Here is a 26,231-nt window from a genome sequence, read left to right as displayed (position 1 = left end):
TTCTTCTGAGACACCACCAAATCAAATTAAACCTTATAATTTCTAAATTAAGACTCGAAATAGCTTGTCTATTGCTCTCTCACCAAAAGCTGACGTTCCTTGTGGTTTGTCCATCGTCTGATGCTTGATGTCTTCGTCAGTGCGATAAGTGTATGAGACAAATTGCAATGTGACATTTTTATAAGATGCGGTCATGATTTAGATTCTTCGATGGTGGTATTTTTGTGTGGTCTTGATTTTTTTGTAGATTTGATTGATCTAGAGTTTATGTCACTTTGATGGAGATATGGAAAACTGTAATGCTATATCAACATTTTGTTTATTTAATATTAATTTGTCTGTTGTCTCTAACAAGGCTTACATAAAGATTAACACACATAAATATTTTAAAAAAACCTTAATATTTACTAGTTACAATCTTACAGTGTTATGATAATGTAGCTACAAGCAAGCAAGGTACTATTAATTTTTAATTGGAAGGGACTTCTTACTAATAATAGGTACCTTTGTTTTTTTGTAAAATTTCTATTCTTTTGTGTTTACTTTTGAGAGTCTTGAGGTATACGATAAAGTCAAGTAATAAGTAGTATACTCACATGTTTCAACGGCGTATTTCTCATTCAGTGGTACATTAGTAACGCTACAGTTCATTTCTAAATTAAATGTATTCTATCCATACAAATCCAAGGGGCGTTTTCGAATAGCCCCCTAAGTTTAGTGACATTTTCAATTCTTCCTAATTGAGACATATGCTCGTATATCATTACGTGGTGCTTTGCCTTTTTATTCAATGTGTTTAGGGCCCCTTTCATGTTTTTAAGAACCAACTATTCACATGCTCATGTAATTAACAGTAATGTTAGTCGCATATTATATTGTCCAAAGTAATAAAGCATAATATTTTTTTGAAATCTTATAAGGCTTGGGGAAAATTACTAGTTTTTAGTATTAAGCTTAGAATAAATTTAAAAGTAGAATAATTACTGCTTTGAGTGAGACTTGAACTCACGGCCTCTAGATCGATACACCATATGGGTCTAGTCTAGGGGACCCTAGCGACATCTACCGTAAGACCGGTACACTTAGCTAACAGCGGTTTAACTTTAACTCACGTATTTTTTTAGTAGTTTTTAGCGTTACACTTCTTAAACGGCCACGGAGTTCCAAGATATATTGGAAATTCACCAGTTTCCACCATATGGGTCCCCTAGACCCATCACAGGTAGCAAAATGACGTAAAATGACGTCAGCGACGTCATAATGACGGCATTATTACGTCATTACGACGTCGCTGACGTCATTTGACGTCATTTTGTTACCTGGGTATATAGTTGACTTTATATTTGCACGCTTGCTTGCAAGCAAAATACACGTTGTACCTGAATACTTTTAAGACCTTTTGTTACTGTATTTTTGCAAATAAATAAATGATTGGTTGATTGACTGATTTGACATAATAATAATGTCAATTTTTGTTAATACTTATCAAACCATATATTATCAATAGTTAAAGCCTCTATAATACCTAGAAATAGGTATAAAAAAACCCGCGCAAATACCTATGTTTTCTCTATTTAAACACAGTAAATATAAGAAAAAACCGGCCAAGTGCGAGTCGGACTCGCCCACCGAGGGTTCCGTACTTTTTAGTATTTGTTGTTATAGCGGCAACAGAAATACATCATCTGTGAAAATTTCAACTGTCTAGCTATCACGGTTCATGAGATACAGCCTGGTGACAGACGGACAGACGGACAGCGAAGTCTTAGTAATAGGGTCCCGTTTTTACCCTTTGGGTACGGAACCCTAAAAACCATCCCAATCGGTATAAAACCCGCGTTGGCCTGCGGTAAACAATCGCGACAATTTGCACGTCGGCACAGATTTAGATTTATACGGCGCCCGATTTATTGCGCCGGATTTGCAGGGGGAAATAAAACGCGAGGAAATCATGTAAATAAAGCGGGAGTGGGAGAGGTAGCTAGAGGATACTTTTATTTTTTGTGTTGTTTAAAGTTTAATGATAGCGTAGCAAGTAATAAGTATTTTTTACAATAGAAATGGCAAATATAAATTGCCTACAAGTTTTTCATAGTGAATAGTTACAAATAGGTAGTTTTTATTGTTTAAATCAATAAAAGGAAAAATTATTCTATACAAGAATTGGAGTTCGTCTGTAATAAAAACCTCAAAAATCTCTCCAATTGAGTTTTACGAACGCTTTGACACCATTGATATTATCGGATTTTAAAAATGACGGTTATTTTATCACGGGGTTATATGGCACTTTGAGCATGTATTTTGTATTGAAATTTAGTAAGGAATATGTCATAGCAATCTAAATCATTACAAAATGCCAAAGAGGAGTTATATCTATCTCTGAAAATGCGTTGACGTTGCTTGAGTATTGAGCACAGGTACCATAAATTTACTACTGGTACATACGTACCATAAATCAACTATTAGTCGATCTAATGCGCCGCAGTACCAATCATATCAATTTGCAATCGGATTCAATTTCAAAACTCATTTGGAATGTTTAAATTGAGAGAAATGCTAGGTTATTGCATGTTAGACCAGTAATAGGTTTGTATAAATAGAATATTAATTATTGCAAACAGTTTATCTTGCTAGTTATTTTATTTAGGATTTCTCATAGAGGATCCCTAAAACCTAGGAATCCTAGGATAGATCGCTCTATACCGTAGCTATACGATAAAAACCGCTTTGTTGTTAATTAATTACATGGTTGGTTGGTTCTGATTTCTGATGGTTTTTTAAAAGAACGCAACTTAACGCAAGCAATAATGTTGTTGCTTGAATTTAAAAAACCCTCAGCTGCCATCAGGCAGTATGCTTGATTGCCACCGACGTGGTATAAAAAAAAACCCTTTAGTATTTTTTTGAAAATGCTTCAAGTCTCCCGGACTCCCCTTACGTTAACAAACACTTAGATCAAAAATTAAAAACTGTATAATAAATAATAAATAGACTGGCTTAAATGGTTTATTAAGACGAACTATATATTTGAAAATACACAACATTCGCTCTCATCGTCATTGTCACACATTCCACGCCTTTCAGTAGCAACTATCAGAAATACAATTAAAGCAACAAAACCTTAATAATCCCAAGCTGCACTGTATTAAAAGCACATTTCTCACAATTACTATTTAAAAGAAAGAGCTCATCTTATTAATATAACTACACCACTTACGCCCTTTATAGAAGAGTGTAAAGGGCTATAAATATCCAGGGCACTAAATAAGCCAACAAGCGCCCCTCATATGTCTTGATTCTGTCTAATAACAATTTGGGCAATTATGTGACAAAAGGAAGTGTTTTCGGGGCATTCGTCTCCAGCCCCTGGGCCCCTGGGGGCTCGGAGCCACATTATTGCCCCTCAGTGATTTATACGTCATCGCTTTAAGCCAATTTTTGGTCCATTTGTTAGATAAATGCGTAGTTTGGGAACTTCCTTTGACGGGACGCCGCAGATGGTAAATGGTGTTTAGTGAAAAATTGATCTTATAATCGTTACCTATAGATACTTAAGTGTCTATTTTGAGGGTAAATTTTAATTGCATTGCAATTATTTAACCTATACTAGGATAAATAAAAGAGGCCTGCGTTTAATTGACTGTTATTTTGATTTAATAGTTGAAAAATGATTTTTATTTTTTACGGTAAGATTGTTGATTTTAAACATAAAAAGTGAATTTATTGACAATTACTATTTATTAAAGTAATATTATGTTTTTAAGTACCTAAAATACTTACAGCTACTCTTTACATTGAAACCACATACAAAGCAAAAGCGAAGTTAAAAAAATATGGTAATATTACGTTCCCTTGTTTACTATAGCATTGAATAGTCAATTATTAAACCCTTAATGCGTTTAATTGAATTCTATGAAAACTTAATTTAAAATCGGCGTTAAATAATAAAAACGCGCGGAAGCAATCAAACTACCTATATCCCCGACCAGCCGACCACCGTCGGGGGTCGATCGGTGAATTTTCAAAATGATAGTCCCCTAATACACGCCAGGAGTTAACAGATAATATATTTCCGAAATTTTTATCTGCTTAATAGAAAAAATATATATATATATATCAAATATATATATAATATACAGTGTAAACTCTATATATCGAGTGACATTATATGGAGTTATAGTTAACGCTATCTCTACTGAGCTCGTTCACTTACCTGTACTAACAATGGCATTCTGTTAAACAAAAACCATTATTTCTTTTGTGTGAGCACGTGGCCTTTGTGCCTGAGGCTCACACACAATGGCCACGCGCTCAGGCACAAAGGCCACGTGCTCCCACAAAAGAAATAATGGCTTTTGTTTAACAGAATGCCATTGTTAGTACAGGTAAGTGAACGAGCTCAGTAGAGATAGCGTTAACTATAACACTACAGTTCGCGTTCTAAAGTATCTGTCACAGTGTAATTGTTGTACATACAAGGATTAATATATTTTTGTTAAACTATCAGAGAATGGTAGTACATACTTTTGGCGCCATGTTTCACCCGCTACTTTTGATGCTGAGTACAACATGCCTCACATACGGATCTATGTATTACAAAGTGACATTGCTAAATAGGTGCTACGAGTACATAATTGGCTGAGTTAAGTAGCAAACAAAGTCGTGCTCACTTCAAGGCTTATTTGTTTAACCGCTGACACATGATCCTAACCAGGGCTTTACGACGCATGCGTGATCTGGGCGTAAAGTACAACTGGTAATTATGGTTAATAAATGTGCCATTCTAGCAAAATGGAGCATATTTGTAAAAAAGCGTGGTTGTTACGTCCACATGAGAAGTGACACTTCTTGTACTCGTATCTTTCGTAAGGCTTGTGTTAGGTATCTTCTTTGTTATCTTAGTTACATAGCCACTTTTTTATAGTTCCAATAATATTAGCTATTACACGTAAACCGTTGTATTTAATTCATCACGCTTAGCAAATATTATAATAATATTATACAATGTATTGAAATAAAATATTTTGTTAAAAAAACGCAATGGCACAATTCCGATTTTTATGAATTTTGGAGCGCTTAACAGTTTTGAAAGTGCAAAAATAAATGTATTTAAATTACATTTGTTCGTTTTTTATTATTGGAAGCTGTGTTTTTTGGATTTCCTAGGCTAAGGGCTAAGGCCTGCATAGGTAAGTGCATAATAATTTCTGAAAAAGTCAATAAAACTTAATCTCTCCGCTCAAACCTCTTTAACAAAACCAGAGACAATAAATAAAGCATAAAACGAAGCTCAGTAAAGTGGAGCTATCTCGAGCAGCTCTCTAATGGTTTGTTTTGGTTCAATATACTGCCACAATAACTCAAAAAGACGTATCTGCATAAGCCAAACCTGTCACTTACGCCTTTTTGCGTAAGAAGCGGAGTGATGTTTGTGATATGTTCTTGTCGTTTACGCCGTTTTAAGATTTGAGGGTGAAATAAAAAGTTATCAGTGCCGCGGAGATCAAAGCAAGCTCTTGATGTTTGTTTTTATTTAGAAGTGCTAATTTTCTTTGGGTAGGTAATGATTTTTAGTAGAATTTTGTGTTTGACGCTGTTTTGACGTTACGGCTTACCGTTATCATTAAGGGTCTCCGGCAAGCTCGGTTCTCCATACAAACGTAGTTACGCTCTCATTTTAAAACGAGTAACTAGTTTGCTCTAAAACTTTGTACTTACAATATAATAAGGTATATCTATGTCTGTAATTAGTTTATGTAGCTTCAGATACCATAGTTTAAAAAATAATTTAAATTTCTCATACAAAACTTGTTTTTGCTATATTTCGTTTGTTTTATAAACTGGACTATAAACTAATTACAGACCTAGATATACCTCATGTCATTGTGCATAGTTACATTACAATCCAACTAGTTTTAAAATGAGAACGAAACTCCGTTTGTATGGGAGAAGGTGAAATTCGGCCGAGCTTGCCGGGGACTCTTAAGGTAAGAGAAACATAGTTTATTTTTCTTGGGGCGAGAGAAACAGAACAAGAATTCTACAAGTGTTTATCTTACCCCATCTAACAAAAATAATAATTTCATAGTTAGCCTTATATTCAACCACACAAAGCAAACATTAATCGCGCGAAAGTACAGTCGTATGTGTTACATTTTCCACTCGCCTATACATTTAAGTCACAACTCCATTTGAAAACTCATTCACTTTTCCACCTTATTGCATAAACACAAGTTATGAATTTGAATGTTTCCTTAAATCTAGATACGATAAACGATAATGCTACGTTAGCCATTTTCCATCGGGATATGTATCTGTAGCGCAACTAAATACAGCCGATTTTTATCATAATGTGTACATAAGCTTCAAATTATAGTGCGCGTTATCTGTTTGTGAATTCAACAAATTATGGTGCGATTGTTGGTACCGAAAAGTACCTAAATATATGGTATGGAATACCTAGGATTCAGCGATCCCTTTGTTAGGAGGATTCGGTGTTTGAAAGGGTAATATAATCTACCACTTGCAGGTAATTTCAGTAATTTGCTGGTTGTGCTCGTACATTTTCAAAGAAAACTATTAATTCAGGTTACCGTCGGCATCTAACCCATTCATCACCAGTCTAGGTATATATTACGTCCCACGGTTGGCACAGGGCTCCTCTTATTATACCTACTGGGGGGTTTGAGATATACGAGTAGGTTTCTAAACCACATGCTGGGCCAATGCAGATTGGCGGTTCACTTTTGCAGATGTATGCAGAACAATCCTTTACTGAAAAGCAGCTGCTTAATGTCAAATGATTCGTATATCACTTATGAAAACCCGACCGGATTAAAGCGGCACGCTTTATTCAACCTTTTTAAATTTAATTATTTGATATACTTATGAAACAATTCATATTCTTAAGTGGTTTTATATTAATGTTGATTGGCCAATTTATTATTACCAAGGTGAATAAGGAAAGAATTGCTCAAAAACGTTGACTTTTCTGCTCCGGACAACTTGTAGAAACTGCAACAAACACGCAAAAACGCCCGCTAACTAACTATCCTATAATTAAAAATTCTAACTTTATTCACATGATTCACATCTAACAAAGAACAGTTTGAATTTTGAGTTCAAAACGCCGGCTTTGCCCAAAGACTAAAGATGCGTTCGATAACCATCGGTCGTTATACTGTCATGGGTTGTGCACTAACTGCCGTCAATCCACGCGTGCAACCTTTTTACAGGCACCAATTTATCTCAGAACTACTTCGAGCAACATTACGCTTTATCACAATGAACTAAAGTCCTTGACGAATTAAAAATAATATGGTAGTGCTGGCCGTTTTTGTACTGGCAGCTTTTTCCGACAACCACAGATTAAGAAAAGTAAAGTTCGGATTTAGAACGGAATGCGCGTAGTTTAAGCGCCCTTGATTTACGGTACGTTACGTTATTTATGCGACTTTGATTTTGCCGAAGAATTTTAGCGCCTGATTTTGAAGCTTTAATCAGTTCATATGTGAAATTTAGTATTTATATGCATCTGTTCATTATCTTTGCAGATGGAGGACCATCTGCAGCTAACAAGTACCTACTTAAATTTTCTTTTTCATTAAATGGAATTATTTTTCTACAGTAATAGTTGTTAAAGTGTAGGTAACTGTGTTTAACAATACAATGTTTTGTTATAAAGCGTTAGTTTTCTTTTTGCATTCAGCCTATTGTGTATGAAATCGATGTCCACTTAAGAAAACTTGAAGATCATTTACACTTTCTTGACCTTTTTGTCGCGTGAAATCGTTAATTTTTTTCATTATGAACATCAACTGCCAATTTGACAATCGATTGAGCAGCCGCGCTCGATGATTCGAATCGAATCACACTTTGCGAACGATTGGTCGAACGATTTGGATCATTGCACTCGTTAAAACAAGTGTTAAAAAATTACCTACTGGCCGTTACAAAAATAAAATAAACTCCTGTTATTTAAGTTCATTAGTACGTACTAAGTAGTGATTAGCTTTGTTTTGGAAAATAAAGTACCTATTATAGTAGTGCCAATTAAGTATTTTGAATAGTAGATATAGTGGCTACATTCCTACATTAATTAAATAACTGTAAGAAGGCAAAGCGGGAGTATCTGAAGTTTGTCAAGAAGGTTAGCACTCGTGTTTTAAAATCACCCTATATACAAAACTTACACAGTAGAGACTTAATGAAAGTCGCGTGTCAAAATTATATAAAAGCTTTACAAAAATATATTTCTAAATAAACTAGAAGATGGCAAAAACTTTTGGCGCATTGTTCTATCTACTACTATTAATGCTGACAGTATGATTTATTTCAGGTTTCTGACACAACTTTAAAACTATAGTAATACCTGTCAGGAGGCCAATTACAAATCGGAGTCATTTATTAACCAGCACAATCAAAAACTGAAGCCGAAAAAACATTCGTAGAAACTGACCACATTCTCACGGGTCTGGTTCACACGATGGCGACCACAAACAAAATACTCTATAATCTACGGCCAGCCCATAGACTTATGACTTTTTCTGAAACGCCGCTGTATCATAAACGATATTCGGGCTACACCGCTGCACCAATCACGTCTAACTTCTGGTTTTACGCCCCGTTGGCCACCGCCACATTAGATTTGTTTCATAAAAATCGATTTTTAAATTACAACTCCATTGAGGTTGGCGCTCATTGTAGTTTTTACTAGTTTTTACCGAGTTATATCGGTAAGCGCTCGGTGCCCCGCTGGGAAATCTTATTTTCTGGCTCGATTCCAAATTGCTGGCCAGTTAGATTAGAATCGCCGTTTGCGATTTGAAGTTAACGGTAGTTTATGAAGAAATGGATGAGGAAAACCTAAATGATATTTAATTTTCGAAAGTGTTGGAGCAAGAGACCATGGGGCCAAGGCAAAATGACAATCGACAAACAAAAAGAAAAAATGTATCGGGATGATAGACGCTACGGAAAGTCACGTGACTATTTCCATTTCTATCAGCGACTGTCTTCTTGGCTAAGTCCCCTCGAGAAAAGAAACCTCATTTGACGCACGCAAAACTTTGGACGCATTGATCAAATTCATGATACTAGGGAAGAATAATTGTGATACTGTGATGATACCTAACTTATAAGATTCAACTTACTTCGAAATAAGAAAAATACTTCTGCTAGCGTAGTCATTGCATGTTACAAATATTACAAACTTATAAAACCTTCCGGGAAGGTTAAGTTTTGTATGTTTGACAATTATCTATGAAAACATTACCTATTCCATGTATCGACGCCATATTGAAATCGTTTCAGGGCCACAATAATGATGTAAATAAATTATCATTATTTACAGATCAATTTCAAGTCAAATTATCCGTCATTCTGATTCTAATTTAAGTCGTTACTGTTTATTAATCGCTTGAATCAATTAACGGCTAATATTCACTTGGAAGAGTGACAAGCTCGCGACGGAAAGGTCTTTGGGCCCACGCCAGGAATATTCATATTGAACAATTATATTACTAGTGCGCCCAAATCGCCCAATGTAAATGTGACCTCAGAGGCCCTAAAGCGAAGAACGAAAATCTGAATTTCTTCGTCCGTCTCACATATTCGAGCGATAGAGAAGCAGATAAAGAAATTTGGATTTTCGTTTTTCGCGTACCCTGTCCAAAAATGTACCGGGGCCGTAGTCTCTATCGACTGCTTGAACTCACTCTCACTGCATCTCGCTCGCACCAATATATCTGTACAAGCGAGTTGAACTTTGAGTCAGTTTAGACTCAGGATCCAGTCAGACTTATACTGGATTGCTAGAACCGATAGAAATAGCATTCAGAGCTGAACCGCGTTTCTATAAAACGTCTCAAGTACGTTTGAAATTATGATAACATAGTTTGTTTTAAAACATAGTGAACATACCCCAAAAGGAGAAGGTCTTATGTCTGCTTACCATTTTGAAGTAGATGTGACGTATTACATTGGTATATGTTCAATGCCTTATTAAGAGTAATTAGTATGGCATAAATTAAGCAGGCATACTGGCATATCTTGCACGCATATTTATGTGATTTGTAGTCAATATTAAAATCATAAAACAATGATTGAAATAGGTACCTACATATAACAAAAGCAACGGGGTGTCTTAACTTAACCACATCCTTGGCTCAATAAGAGACTTCGTCATATATGCTACTGCAGATTACATTAAAATCTTGATTAATCTATTAAAAACTGACCTAAATCTTGACTAAAAGATTATTAGACAAAAAGCAGTGTTATCTTAAGAAATCAATAAATCTGTGGCTATCTATCACAAAAGAAGAATATCTAGAAGGGTGGGGTAGACGATCGAATTTAAACTGTCGTGAGTCATACCACGTCATACTAACATTGAGCAGGTTTAACTTTTTTTTTTCACTCGCGCGACATATTTCGGAGCCTACGTCTCAATTTTCAAGCACTAACTGTGCACGAGTAGCGGTCACGATAGCCGCGCGTTTCGCTTAAGAGGAAAGGGGACAGCCGTTTCCCATACAAACGTAGTCCCCATTTTCCTCTCAGGATATTGACATTATGGAAAATATTTTTACTTAATTGGATGTATATTAAACCATAGCTATATGCCCCTACGTTTGACTTTTTTAGATTTTAGATTATGGTAAAAATTGGAGCGAAAAACAGATTTCATACAAATGTATAAATGCTAACTCTATTTTGTATGACATGTGTGTTATAATTTGTAATTACTAACTAATAAAGTATAATGCTAACTCTTATAATAATTCAAAATTCAAAAAAAGTCTAACATAGGGCCATAGCTGTGGTTCATATACAACAAATTGTGTCAAAATATTTTCAATAATGTTAATATCTTGAGAGAAAAACGAGGACTACGTGTGTAGGAAAAGGCGATTTCGCGCGGGCCCTCCACTTTAGTCTAACAAGACTATATTTTCTGCGATTTAGTCATATAGGTATCTATAATAAACCCTATTTTTAACTCCCATTCTAAAACACCGGATCCTAATTAAGAGCCGCAAGAGAAACAAAGTCACGCGTCATTATGCGTGTTTGCGTGTCTGTCTGTCTGTCAATCGTCCGTGAAGCTAAACCAGCCGTGCCGCCGTGGCGGAGACATGTTTTGATAATGCCGACTGTTTTTATTACGCCTTCTGATGTATTTAGGAATAAAAAACGTACAAAGATCACACACGTGACACGTGTATGTTGGACATAATTAGATAAGCATAAAACATACACGAGTTTATCTACTCAAGACGACCGGTCTGGCCATGTCGGTAGTGTCGGTAATGGTCCTGGGTTCGAATTCCGGAAAAGGCATTTATTTTTGTTATGAGTACAAATATTTGTTCCAGTCATGGGTGTATTTAGGTAGGTATTTGTATTTGTATATTATATATATTATATCGTTGTCTAAATACCCACAACACAAGACTTCTTGAGCTTACTGAGGGGCTTAATAGTCAGTTTGCGTAAGGATGTCTTATACTTTGCTAGCGACCCGCCTCGGTTTCGCACGGGTTACTTATACAAAAGTTCACAAAACCATAACAAATTATACCTAAACCTTCCTCAAGATTTACTCTATTGATAAGTGAAAACCGCATGAAAATCAGTTCAGAAGTTTTTGAGTTTCTCGCGAACATACAGATAGACAGACACACGCGGCGGGGGACTTTGTTTTATAATACATATATGTAGTCATATTATTTGTTAGAACTTCGACATCTCTAGAAGTCATAGTCTTAACTGTATGTGAAGGGTACACGGAAAGAACATGTCTAGTCACTTTTTTTGGAAAATGAGATTTTAATCTCAAAATTAACTATGAACTATTAGTTTATGTCTTACTTTAAAAACACCTACCTATACACTAAAATAATATGGTTAATTACCTACTTCGTTCCTTTCAAACCGCGATCACTCAAAATGTTGTCAAAGTGACTAGACATGTTCTTTCCGTGTACCCTTCATGTGAAGTGTTGAGTACCTGCCTATGTTAACTTTGACGGACCCGTAAAAGCTAACTGCACCGACTTTGACAAAACAAAGTGTGGCAGCGCTACCATAAACGTCATATTATTTTCATAGGAATTTGACGTTTACTGAATTTTTAATCCGAAATATTAACTTTACAGATACAAAAACCTAACCAAAATAATAGTGATGACCTTTCAAAACACATCAGGTTAAATGGTTAAAATACCTCATCGCCCGAGGATCCACGCATTAAGTCCAGTGTCCACACGTCACGTCCCACCTTGCGACTAAATTAGAATATAACATAATTACCTAGTCAGGTGCTAACGCCGACCGTGCCTAACGCGACGATTTTGGCACTAACGGCGTTTTTTGGCACTTTGCGTCATAATTGAGGTCCGCTCATGATTAGGTTCTGATTATGTCTGATTGCCGGTTTGTGAATATTCTAAATAAAATGCTGTAATTATTTATCATATTGCTGATCATTTAATTTTTTGTTTTGAATAATTTGAAGAGGAACATAATAAACATAAGATATAAGAGGAACATAAACCTAGTTATTTTTCATATGTTTACCATAGAGTAACTTATACTAGAGCGGTACTGTCATAGTAAATTTTGTAAACCCAATAAATTCACTGCCATCTGTCGACACACTTTAAAACTAAAAATGAAGATTTATAAAAATACGATAAAATGTATTTAAATATGGATAAATGATTTTTTTAATTTGCATTAATTATTTTTATGATTTTGACCCATGCTCTTTCACTGATATGCGTTAAAATTGTTAAATAACAAACGAAACCGTCAACGCCATCTATACGACAGTAGGCCAAAGCTAGTAGCGCCCTCTGAACGAGAATCAAATTTTCTTGATTTTTGAGGCACGTTTTTTCCTTAGACTGTATCCATCTATTACGGAGTTATATCTATCTTTGTGTTTACTAACTAATATAAGTAAATACGTACGACTAAGTATAAGTAAATAAAATACTGATCGCTTTTACCTTTAATTAATTGCTTAATATAATTTATATTATTAAAAATCAACCGTTATTCTAATAACATCAATAGAGTTTGATCACCAATAAAACACTTTTTTTACCTAAAAACGACGAAAAACTGTTACAAATCGCTTACCTGTCACGACGATTCCTTCCATTCTAACCAAATCCCTTATTTTCACGGATTCGTACTTAATTATTTTCTCAATAACATCACGTGGGGGCCCGATTGTGAGGGGCATACGTTTGACCCCTACCTTTACTAAGTCAAATCACAACCGACAGAATTCCGCGATTCAATCAAAACTTTCCACTGTTTCGCTTTCCATTGCTGCATTTATTCCTTTCCTTATCTTACTCACGGTGCTTGACGAGAAATGGATACAAAATTAGAATATTTTTCGAGTTGGTTTGACGTGGTTGATGGATCGATACGCACGTATTGGCAAAGGAATGGTTTTGTTGTATGGTTACGTCTAGTTAGAAAGGTTGGTGTTAAGTGAATTAGTCGAGATTTTTTTGAGAAACGCAATAAGCTTTTCTAACGAGTCAATTTAGATTCTTTATGAGACGATATAATGACTGGCGGCTATAAAAATAGCAAGGAAATGGTTGTGTCAATTATTTCTCATTATGAAACAAAATGACAGACCGTTGCTGTTATCAACCAAAAGACATCCAAAAAAGATGTTTATCAGTAAACTATCTTTCAAAAATCATGAAAGTTAGGTCGTTAAACGAATGTAACCTATGTTTGCTAGTACTTTTAGTTTACAGTGCCGATATATTATAGCATAAGTACAATAAAGTTAAGCTTTTAAGAGAGGTAGGGACCGCGTTGTGTGGTAGGGCACAGCACAGAGGATGTCATCCCAGATTTAGAGCAGACTCCAAATGGGAAAGGACCTCCACCTTACAGAAAACCGCAGCCAAATAACACTAGACCCTACTCATAGTGTTGTGTTCCTGTCGGTGAGTAAGGTTGCCAGAGCCCAACGAGGGTGGTGCGGGGTGTTAGGGTCGGCAACGCGCATGTAACACCTCTGGAGTTGCAGGCGTCCATACGCTACGGTAACCGTTTACCATCAGGCGGGCCGTATGTTTGTTTGCCACCGACGTAGTATTTAAAAAAAGCTACGAAAGCAAAGACGTTGCAGCTTCCTTGTCCTAAAGCTATAAAGACTGCTCATGGTCCCATAATTCGCCTAACCGTAACATCTAGGGAAAAGGAATAAAATAAATGCCGATCGGCCGCTCGATCACCGACGTGACGCCTCCACAAAGGATCGGGACAGCTCCTTAACGAGTACAAATTGAATCCTGTAGTTTTTTTCCATAACACACCTCGTTATGCTACCAAAGGCATTTTATAAGAAACCAACTGCGAACGGCGCAATTAGAACAATCCTGTTAATGTAAACACGACTTTATTGTTCCACTATTAAAGTTGACATTAAAAAAACTATTATAATTATAATGCGAGCTTGCGATAGTTATCGATTTTTTTTAAAAACGTTCCGAAATCAGAGATCGATTCAGTATTGAATGCAAAAAGCGTAGCGAAATCGCGTGCGTGTGTTCTCATCTATGCTTTTGATTTTTTTTAAGCCGGTTATGTTGGAAACTATTAAAAAAGTAATTAATCGGTTTTATAGGGAATATGGACATTTGGCATAAAAAATAACATAATCATAATCATTTATTCATTTCTTGAATGCGGTACAATAAAGATGTAAAAAAACAATTTTTGATCAGCACATCCGGCCTGAATAGGCATAGAAATAATTAGTATTACCTATAACTATTATGACTAGATTCTTATGACCTATCATTGTTTTTAACTGTTAACTAAGTGCTTTATAATATTATAATTATATCATTTTTTTTATTAATTTTATCAGATCTAAGATGAATCTTACGATTTTCAACATACAAACATAAAAAATGACATTTGGATTTACGGGGTTAAAAGCTGAACTTCCAAATAAAGAATTCCATTCGCTAAGATATGTTAATGATATACCTACTAAATGACCCTACACCTCAAGACATTCATTATCAACAATAAAATATAAAATCCCATCAAAATAATTATCAATTGATATGAATCACACCCTTAGAATTTGTATGGCAACTCGTTTGTGTTTGCAACACTGGTAATTACGTGAACTAGGCATAATAAGCGGGTATCCGCTACCAGAAACATTAAAAAAACAAAAATACTTTGACTTGATTGCCTTGATGCATACAAATGACTCTGGTGTTTGATGGCAGTCATACTTTATTGTTTTGTCCGAATTTATTCAACGATTTGATGTCTATGCATAATATTACATTTATTTGTTACACTTTTATAAACTAAGGCTGCGGTTTTTCGTTGTATTTAAGTGTAACAGACATAAATGACTACAATCTTTGCATTTTCTAAACGAAAAAAAAAAATCGGTTAAATAAAATAAGATATGGCATAGGCTTACAAGTTAAAAAAACTTAAGACGAATTGCACATCTTATTTTATTAAGAAACTGGTTGAAAAATATAGTTTGACAAAGAACTGTCTCATTTCAAACATAGACAGAGAGAATCATACTATCTTTGTCTTACACTAGTACTAGCACCCAAAAGAAAAGAATGAGTATAGTTTTTTTGTTCTTATTTACTGACAAGATTTGCTTGACCCACTATATATACTATTTTTAAATTCCTAAAAATACACCTCATTTAAAATCACTGGCCACTAAAAACACTCACATATCAAAGTCGTTAAAGCGATGGCCGACTGTTTTGGCTTGTTTGGTTGGCAGTACGTGCAATATGGCCGCGTTTCCGGCTGCCATGCTGCACTGCCATTGGTAATTGCGATCGGTAATATAAAAATTGGTACCCATTGTAGCCGATTATGTTCAGCCAGTACTGAGTCCATTTCAGGATTACAACTTGTACGGGTGTCTAGATTCAAAGACCTGTTTAAGTAGAACTGGTTAAAAAACAGGAAAATAATAATTGAAAATGGTGCATCTTTATGTGGTCCCATAATTGCCACATTTCAAATTTCGAACGCGTGTTCCAAAATTAACGGTCGTGAATGTGTTATTTTATTAATTTCTGCGGTCAACCGCGCGATATAGACGCAAGCGTGTCATGAAACGCCGTGGAGGTCAAAATAAAACTTACCATAAACTAAACGTTAAATACCGTTTTTACTTTATTAGGTGCCTTTCAATGATGTGTTTGAAATATTAACTGCTTTATGGTTTTATGGTAATTGTTGTACCCACTCAGGTAGTCTTTAGACTAGGTACATAATACCTAAATACATAAACTGGTTTGAAAAAAACTTTATTGTTAGGTAGGTATATATACATATGTACTTACAGAAATGCAAGACAAGTGATAGGTACATCCACAATCTTTAATGCACGCTCATTCATAATAATAATTTTAACAAGTTTTAAGAGTTTTAACAATTGAAATAGTAACATAAACATTAGTAGGTATTCCATAGATAACACTAGTAGAGTAAACCGGAAACTGATAACATTGTTACTCTATTCTTCATTTCCGTTGCGGTCGCAATAAAAGAAAATTACTAATTGCTTATATATTATCTATTTTGCTTATAGATCTGATCCTAAAAATTCTGTGTAATATTCTATGCATAATAATTTCATAGGAGATTATCACGAACATACTATTTCACAAATCGGTAGAGATACCTTATCAGAATCGTTATTTTGAATTTACCTGCTTTATATTTTTCTTAGATAGTCTGTGTGGGAAGAGAAGAGTCGTAGAATGTATTGAATCCCATACATTTCACGACTCTTCTCTTTCCGCACAGACTCTAGCATCGTTTTGTGGCATTTTTTTTACAAAAAATACAGCGCAAACCTTTTTGCAACATTCTTACCCGACACTTATTTCTGCTATCTGAAGGTCTGAGAAGCAACATACTGTCCCTCTCGGCAGAAAATGTTCTGCTAAAGGATATAATATGTAATAACCCCTTTAGCTTAAGCTGCTGTAACTATAAGGCCCTTCGAAGTTGACATAAATCAGGCAGGATTTTAGAAGTATTTTCACCTAATGCGTCATGGCGCATACAATGTTCAGGTCAACTGGCACAAGTGGCCCGTATACTCGTTAACCTCGCCTTTTATTGTGTCTTTTACGACGGAAGAGTTACATTTTAGCGCTGCGGGCGCTTTACGACTGTCATAGACACGAATACTGTTTTAATACCTGATAATACTCTTATCTGTATGTTACAGTATTATCTGTGATATATGACAGTATTGTCTCTAATTTGAGTGCCTACTGATGTTAAGGCTTGATTCGTTTTATTAAGTGTCATTATTGTAATGGGAGTAATGGCTCAAACTCTATCCGAGCTTTGTTCATTATTTTAACATTATTATAGGTAGTTTTGGTTAAAAAAAATCCTTTGGATAAAATCCTATTTCTGATCTAGGTACCTACCTACTCAATTACACTGATTTAATGGCTATTTTTTTATTGTTTCAGATGGTCAGTCAAATCACCTGAACCTGTTCAACTCGAGGCCACAGCCGAAGAAGAAACGAAAATCGCGAACTGCCTTCACGAATCACCAGATCTTCGAGCTGGAAAAACGGTTCCTCTACCAAAAGTACCTCTCGCCTGCAGACAGGGACGAGATAGCCAGCTCTCTCGGCCTCTCCAACGCCCAAGTCATCACCTGGTTCCAAAACAGACGAGCAAAGTTGAAGAGAGATATGGAGGAACTGAAAAAAGATGTGGAAAGTGCTAAAGTACTGTCAGCGCATAAGACCTTTCTAGAAAATGTCACGGATTTGGGCATTTTGAAGAAGAAAGCTATGAGCATAGGGGCGAGCGAGGAGGCAGCTACTAACTTGGTAGTGAACGCGTCTAAATGAAACGAGGCATCGCGCGCGATCGCACAGGAGGCGTTGTACGATCGCCGCGCGCTCGATTTTTAAAAATCGAATGTTCTATTTGAACGAACTCTATGGTGAATTACTTTTTTAAACTATCGAACTTTTTAATAGTGACGTTTGATGTATCTCCACTAATGGTTAGTATGGCGTAAAGTACTTCACTCTCTAGTGTTAGTTGTACATAGAATCTGATAGGTGTAGTCGTAGGTAACTGTACAAAAAACTTATGAAGAAGCTTCGTTGGAAATTTAAATGTGATAGTTGATTTTATTATTTAAGTACTTAATAATTTTATAGATATTCCTAAATTATTTATTGCGGGGTTTGCGTCAACTGGGGCGTGGATTGCAATTTCGAAATTTTATACTGAATTAATTTATTTCATGTATTTTTGTATTTATTGAACCAGTACGTGCAATATGGAAATTATGTTGCAAAACTTCTGCGTGCCAGTGATGTAAATCGGAACCTAAAAGTAACAGTGTACATAATAGATAAATGTGTAGGTTAAGTTTGAATTCTAAGTACCTTTGTGTAAGATCTTTCCAGCAAATTGTGTCTAAATAAATTAGTAGACTAATAATATTGACTAAGTCACTTATAGAGTCTGTGCGGAAAGAAAGTCGTGGAATATAAGGGAACCAAAACATTCTATCGACTTAATTCTCTCTCGGCACAGACTCTAGCAAGATTGAGACATTACCAGCCGGTATTATAAATTAATGTTGAAATAAATACAATATTTTATGTATTTTTTCATAGAATGAATCGATTAAAACAATTATTTATGGGAAAGTCATTCTTCAGGTGGACTAGAATGTTGTATGTAAAATATAATTTAATGATTGAATTTTATTACCGTTAAAGTAAAATCGATCGAGTGAGACCACGAGAAATAATTAAACTAAAAGTCAATGCAAACAAATACCTGAGTAAACGGTTGAAGTAAAATGAATTTATTTTCATGCATAGATAGGTATAAGGGCATTTTTCTGTGAAGTGATCCTAGTAGGATCGAAAGAGCTCGTGATTCTCAGTAGGAAATAGTAGGTTGTGTTACAAGGGAGCAAAATGATATATTTACAGCGAGGACGTACATTGAATCGTAAAGGAAGCGAAGGATTCTATCATAGAATCCTGAGCGTAGTGAGGGATTCAAGTGTGTTACGCCCAAGATGGAAATAATTTTGCTACCATGTGACACATACTGCTTTTCACATCAACTATGAGGTAATTATGATGTTTAAAAATATTCATCATCATCATTAATTTAAGAGCCTAGCTCTTGTCGGTGGAGCAATTTCCATGTATCTCTTTCCTGAGCCTTTCGTTTGACCGCCTGATACGTCACGACGTTTATCTTTTCCTTTAGTTGGTCCATGTATGTTCTTCTTGGTCTCCCTCTCTTCCGCCTTCCTTCTACTTTCCCTTCCACAATATTTTTTATGAATTCGTCGTGTCGTAACAGGTGCCCAACCATCTTCCCTCTTCTGCTCTCAATGATTTGCAACAGGGACCTCCTCTCCTGCACAAGGTTAAGAACTTCCTCGTTAGATTTTCTCTCGGTCCAACTAATCTTCTCCATCCGCCGCCAGCACATTTAAGCTAAAAAAATAATGTGCAAAAAATTTATAAATAGTGTCCTAGAACAGAAAAGTGTTACTTTGATCCCTCCTAGCAGGGAAGAAAAGTGCCACTTTGATCCCTCCTAGCAGGGGAGAAAAACCCCTTTTTCGAATTGGTGATGTGAAAAAACATTTACCTACCTTAGAAAAAAAGTCGAGTGTATCTCTTTAGAAAAAAATGCCCATAAGTAAAGGGGCTCACTGACTAATATCAGTCAGCCGGACGATATACGCCTGTCAGTTGTTCGGAACTGTCAAATTTTTGTTCTAACTGCATGCCGATATCGGCCGGCGAATTGATATTAGTCACAGTGGGCCTATACAATTTATAAGGATTTTTCGTGGACTCACTTTTTCGTCTTAGCGCCATAAAAATACTCTTTCAAGAAAACCAATTATTTAAATCTATATTTACCTGTGCAATGTTATCAGAAATATCGTAACACTTTTTAAGGAACGATTATTGAAATGTTAAAATGATATAAGTTTAATAAATTGTCATTTACTTTGTGCCAACGTTTGTCATCACTATTTTACCTACTTCAAATGTTTCTTTATTAAATGGTTAATGCTCTGCATTATTCAGCAATTTTAAAACTTTTATCAGTTTAAAATAAGCCCTTCTGTCTCACAGACAGCGAAAATAACCTTGAAAGAGTATGGCTGTATATAGACCTCTCGTTCCTACCGCAGAGATGCGATATTTTATACTTATGTAGTGGCGTCTGCGCCTTCGGTACTGCGCATATAAGCTGGTGTAAATAAACAATTATGTGTTACATATATCTTTGATTGAATACCTAATATCCACAAATCCCTGATAAAGTCCTAATTTAAGTACTTAGATAAAAAACTAAATGTCCTTCGTCTATAAATTTGTCGAATAAGAACTTAAGGTCATTTTGGATCAAAAACCATTTCTAGCGTCCCCAGACTAGGGTCTAGCGTAGCGTAGCGTAGTCTAGAGTTTTTGGAGCGTCGGCGTATAGTCAGCGCTTTGGAAATGGCGTCGCTGTGCAGTTGCGCCAACATTGCGTCAAGCAGCAGTCATAGAGACCATATTAGAGTTGAATAGACGCCGACGGCCGGGAGACGCTAGTGTAGAGTGACCTTATGGGCCTAAGTCACAATAGACAAGTTACCTCTACAAAAACTATCAGGGACATTTCATTACGGATTATTGCATCTATCTTTGAGGACACTTTCTGCTTAGAAGGAATGATAAAGGTATATGTTGTTTCCTTGTCTCTCTTAGCAGAAAGTGTCCGTCGAAAATATGAATCAAGTCAAAAACATTTTCATCTTAACATGTTGCCAAGACGAGAGTCGAGACCTTAAGGTTCTCACTGTCAAAAAGTGATCAGATCTCAATCTCATGTAGAGCCAAGCCTCTAACTCTACAAGTCCTAACTTCACAAACTCTACACCTTAGTCAAAATATGTGGCTAGAAAGAGTCACTAGAAGTAAGCACTTCAGTTGTTACAGTACTTTCATACTATTAGGAGAGAAGGGTATCTATTTTCTATATATATTTTTTCGTCATAACTAGTCATAAATAACTATGTATTTTCAATAACAGGAAAGATCATTTAGGTAGTGTGTAACACTTACGAAAATTCTCAAACTAAAATTAAGCATCAGAAAACAGACATTATTATGTCACATTGCAACACCGTTAAAAATTTACCAACCTCCAAAAAAACCTCGTAAAATACCGTTCGGTACGGTTCGGTACACTGGCCACAAAACAAAGAATAATTAAAAGCATACGAGCCTTGTCTATGGTCACTCAACTTTTTTAAATAGCAGTATTCTATAAAATCCATTCGCCACACATACGCAGCTGATCGATAACTTTCGCAAACTCATCTAACCTTTTACGTTCAAGCTAAATCATGCTCTAAGACAATGGCACAAAGACGAATATTTTTAAATTACAGGGTGAGTTATGAGTTTGCGAGCTTTACTCGAATTTTGAATTTGCTTTATTTGGATTTGGAACGAACCGTTTGAAGGAGTCGCGTGCCGCCAAACGGTGTAAGGCAGTATTTAGACTATACGTAAGTATGTTTATTGTGGGTAAGTAAATATTTACAAATAAAGGAACGTAATATTATTTGACACTTATTGAGTAATTATCTGAAAAATATGAGCTAAGAAAAGCCCAGAATGATAAAACTAAAAGAAAGAAAAGGAAATTGTGTACCTACCAGATCCCGGATTCAAATCCTTGTAACGGCATTTATTTGTGTGCTTATCACGGATATTATTGTTCCTGAGTTATGGCTGTTTTCTATTTATATATATAGTTGGTCAAACCAAATTGTCAGTAAATAAGAACAAAAAAAAATACTCATCCTTTTCTTTTGGGTGCTAGTACTAGTGTAAGACAAAGATAGTATGATTCTCTCTGTCTATGTTTGAAATGAGACAGTCCTTTGACAAACTATACCTAAGGGCCTGTTTCACAATGTCCAAGTAAACTCCTGAATAAGCTACTTGCCACTTATCTGACGAATAAAGTCATCTTTGGCGTTTTACAATCTTCAAATAAGCTTAACTGGTAGATAAATACCTTAACAACTGAAGGTAGTTTTATCTGGCAGTTAAGTTATTTGTTAATTAGCTATCAAATACTTTACTTGGACATTGTGAAACAGGCCCTAAGTATCCATTATGTATAATATGTATATTATATAGTCGTCTTGTACCCACAATTCAAGCTTTATTGAGTTTATTGTGTGTCCAGTATTTATGTATTATTATTATTAGGTAGATATAAACTATAAAGACAAGGAAAGACAGTTATTCCGGCTTGCCAATGAATATATTTGTGTAGGTTAATGAATTATGTAGATGTTTACACCACCATTGTATGCCGAGCCTAACGCCTATGTCCAATTATTTTACACGACGTTCGAAACTCAAAATTGTTAAAACTGTACGAGAATTGGTCACAGACAGAGTTTGTTATCCAATTTGGTCGCCCACAACCAAAATTCACCATTACAAACAGACCTCTACATTCAAGAAAGTTGATATAAATGAAGTATCAATTTAAATTGGTCCTGTAGCGTTTAGGTCACTTTTTAAATATTCATGTTAGTTGTTAAATCGTTAACTATAGCCAGTATCATTGCATGAAAGCGCGATAAAGCGTAAAAATAAATAATTGCGTGTAAACACACTATTTCTGGTTGCGTTCTATTGACAAATCAGCAATAACGTTAGTGTGGCCAGTTTATGAGACAAATTGGACACCAAAGGCGGCAAATGTTGCCATTGCCACTCATGATGTCAGTGCTCTTTCCAATTGCGGTATCGTCATAAAATTTTATGGGTTCCATATTTGTCACGATATTTTTTTAATGAACGTACTTTTGACTCAGACTCGGACTTTTGATGATGATGAAATATTTCAATTAAAGTCTGTAAAATTTCCTCTTTGGGTTGAAAGGTCAGATTGTAGTTTCGTAAAAATTAAGTGCACGCTCTCGTTTTAATACCTGAAGTACTTACTAAAATCCATGCAAACATCAAAGTATGTAGATAAAAAACGTTATGGAATGGAAAATAGGTATATATCTATAGGTACTCTCACTCTGGCAAGCTCACTTCGTCAGTAGAAAAAGGTGCGAAATTCAATTTTCTATGAGAGGAGAACGCTTTGCGCGTACATTTTTTTTAATTTGCCGCCTTTTTCTACTAACGGAAATGGCTTGCCAAACTATATAGTAATATGAAAAATATTTCTGATGATACTCAGTAGGTAAAATCCGGTTCGAAGGACCGAATTTCCAGTCACTTGTCTATTTAATTTAATTTAGTATAACGTCTAATATGTAGTAGGTATGCAAAATTTAAATGCTGCAATACCATATTTTATATTTGTCGTACAAAAAGATAAATACATGATACTTACTTATCGTATTTCATTAGATGTCTAATTTATTGCCATGTATATAAATCTCCAATCGAAAAAGGGCCTCATCTTATCTATTAAGAAACCACGTCACTAAAACCATTTAGAGTCAATTTAAATACTTGATTGCGTCCAGTTTTCTATGAAGTTATACTTACTTAACATATAGTGCGACATAAAATAGTAGAAAATAAATAAAATGAAACTAAAAAAATTCATACTCATACTCATACTCATAATCTTTATTGCATATCACAGACCATACTAAAATGTTGCCATACTTGCCATGTTTAACATTTTACGTCAAAAAATGTGACAGTTACTTAGGAAGTGGCGCCCTCAATAATTTTCTACAATTTCTTGTCGGACTATAACTAATTTACTGAAATAATGGTCCCTTATTGGCCGAAAATAATAGACTAGGCCTACAACAATAGACCATGGCAGTACGTGAAATGTCATCTCGTCATCGGAATCATTGAAAATGGTGTCATCGCAAATCAATGACGAAAACACGATCGTTATTCTCAAATAACAGACCGTTACTCTGCAATCAGCCCACGCACGACATTCACATAATTACCAGTTATTATTCATAATTTACTACCACAATAACACTATGAATAAAAGGCGAAAACTTAGTAACGCTTAATAAAACCCATACAAATGCGAAATGTGAAGAAAGCCACTAATAACATGCCCACGAGCTGCTAATTTATGTTAACTTTTGTATCGTAATTAATACTGGCTGTATTGTATAACGATGCAATTTTTATCGATTCGATATTTAAAAAACTGTCTTTGTGAATAAAAGTATAATTTTGCGGTCAGTACGTGGTAGGGTGTAATGATGTTTTATGAATTAAAACCATTGTAGACATCCCCAAGCGTCTTCGGAATTCAAATAACTCCTTCGATAACTAAAATAACGGTAGATCATTTTAAACTGGCCGGTAACAGTTGTTGATATCGAATTGAATTTAAAATTCGATATAATTACTTCGATCATACAATCATAAGATGTAATAACATATTACGTTACGCATTTGTTTTTTAAAGCATATTGAAATAAACTTTATTGTAAAGGTGTCGGTTGCAATTATTTACAGAAGCTTCGTTATAGACAGTTTATTCCAATTTTAAATACCATTGTGTGAGTTCAGGTTATAATTTTGAAATAATCGTTATTTTAATGTTGCTGTTGCGTCGTGTGAATTTATAATTAAAACGTCATTATGATTAATTTGGAGCGGCACGCGCCGCCTTGGGCGTTGACAGTTGTTTCTTTTTTTTGTAAATCATGGCTCCCACACAAATATAGCCTGGCATGTTATTTCCGATTCCAGCGCTTAGCAGCCTCTGAAAAAAAAAAAACAGTAAAAGTGTGCTGTATTTTTTTATGGAGTAGGTGGCAAATAAGCCTGCAGTAGTAAGCTTCTTTTGCTCTGCAGTTTGCTTTAGTCTGCAGTCTTTTACGTCAAAGTAAGGTAACGTTTGTCCGGCATAGGCCGGGAATAGCTATAGGAGTTCTGAGGGTAAAGAAATACCTACCTACCTATAGGTACGGGATATTTTTCTCAAGATCCTAACAACAATTTGTATTAAGTTGTGTCTTTGGTCCTCGAAATATATTTATTTCATTTTGTTACGAACCCTTGTTTTTGGAAATAAATTCTATCGGATTTTAATAAAACATTAATAATATGATTAGGTACAGTAGGTAGGTAGGTACATACATATCAACTTTAGTGGGCGCATTTCATTTCAATACCTATCAACATTATCAAAAAAGTCACAAAAAATCTTAACATCTATTCATATATAAATATGTACTTTCAATTGACATGCTATTAAAAAGTAACTTTCACATACATTCAAAAGTGACTAGCAGCTTTCAAGTCTCAACGTTTACCACACAAAAACATGAATAGCTTAATGTAATAAAATCATAAAGTATCTAGTCAGTAAATTGATGTGTCATATTGCAAATATAGCCGATCTATATAGCCGATATATATAGCCGATCTCAAATTCATTGCCTCACTCCCCATTTTTTTTAAGGCAAAAGAATTGGCCCAAAACGCAGCCTCTTCTGTGACGAATTAACAAGAGAACACCCGGGATGATCTATGGTTTCGCACTCTATTGTTTATGAAAACGTGCAGACTGAGCGACTCTATGATCCCGCGAAGTTATAAGTTACAGCGGCCAAAAATGGAACTAAACTGTTCTAAGTAAAATCGTAATAATCGTTTAACAGTGGCGCCTCTTTTCAAGCGAAAAATACTGACCAGTTACACGTTAAGCGAATTCAAATATCGAATACTACAAAAGCAAACGAGTGTCCATATCCAATTTGAAATCCGTAAATCGAACATCAAGTGAGCATCAGTCTGGCATGAAGGAACTACATTTCAAAAATCATTTAAATGTGTGCTTCGTTCATTACACAATAAGGTCGAAAATTAAATGAAATTTTAAGTGTAGTTAAGACATATAAATTGAGCGCGGCAAAAGTCAGAATAGATACAAAGAAAAAAATATTGTCAATGGTCTTGGGTGCACATTGAAAGTGGAGTGAAATCGCAACAATAGGACATAATGAAGTGGTTTAGTAGTTTTTTCGGTTTTCACGGCGTGTAGGTATATTAAAGTACAATTATGTTATAAATGGACGATTACTGAACGATTAGTGTGTGTTGTGAAACTGGCTTTACGAAATTGGTACAGTCG

At 35.3% G+C, this 26,231-nt stretch overlaps 1 protein-coding gene across 1 annotated transcript in view; it reads left to right on the top strand.

The window, feature by feature from the left end:
- The window catches only part of LOC134750526 (homeobox protein B-H1-like), an 82,985-nt gene extending 64,448 nt beyond the window's left edge, over positions 1–18,537 (top strand). Inside the window, exon 2 of the mRNA XM_063685722.1 lies at positions 17,538–18,537. Within this exon, the coding sequence (XP_063541792.1) occupies positions 17,538–17,929 (392 nt within the window). The 3' untranslated portion in view covers positions 17,930–18,537. The remainder of the gene's footprint in view (positions 1–17,537) is intronic.
- The last annotated feature ends 7,694 nt before the right edge of the window (positions 18,538–26,231 follow it).

Source organism: Cydia strobilella, chromosome 20 (assembly GCF_947568885.1).
Source record: "Cydia strobilella chromosome 20, ilCydStro3.1, whole genome shotgun sequence".
Classification (NCBI taxonomy): domain Eukaryota; kingdom Metazoa; phylum Arthropoda; class Insecta; order Lepidoptera; family Tortricidae; genus Cydia; species Cydia strobilella.
Note: the sequence above shows the minus strand (reverse complement) of the source record. Positions and strands in the feature narration are given on the sequence as shown.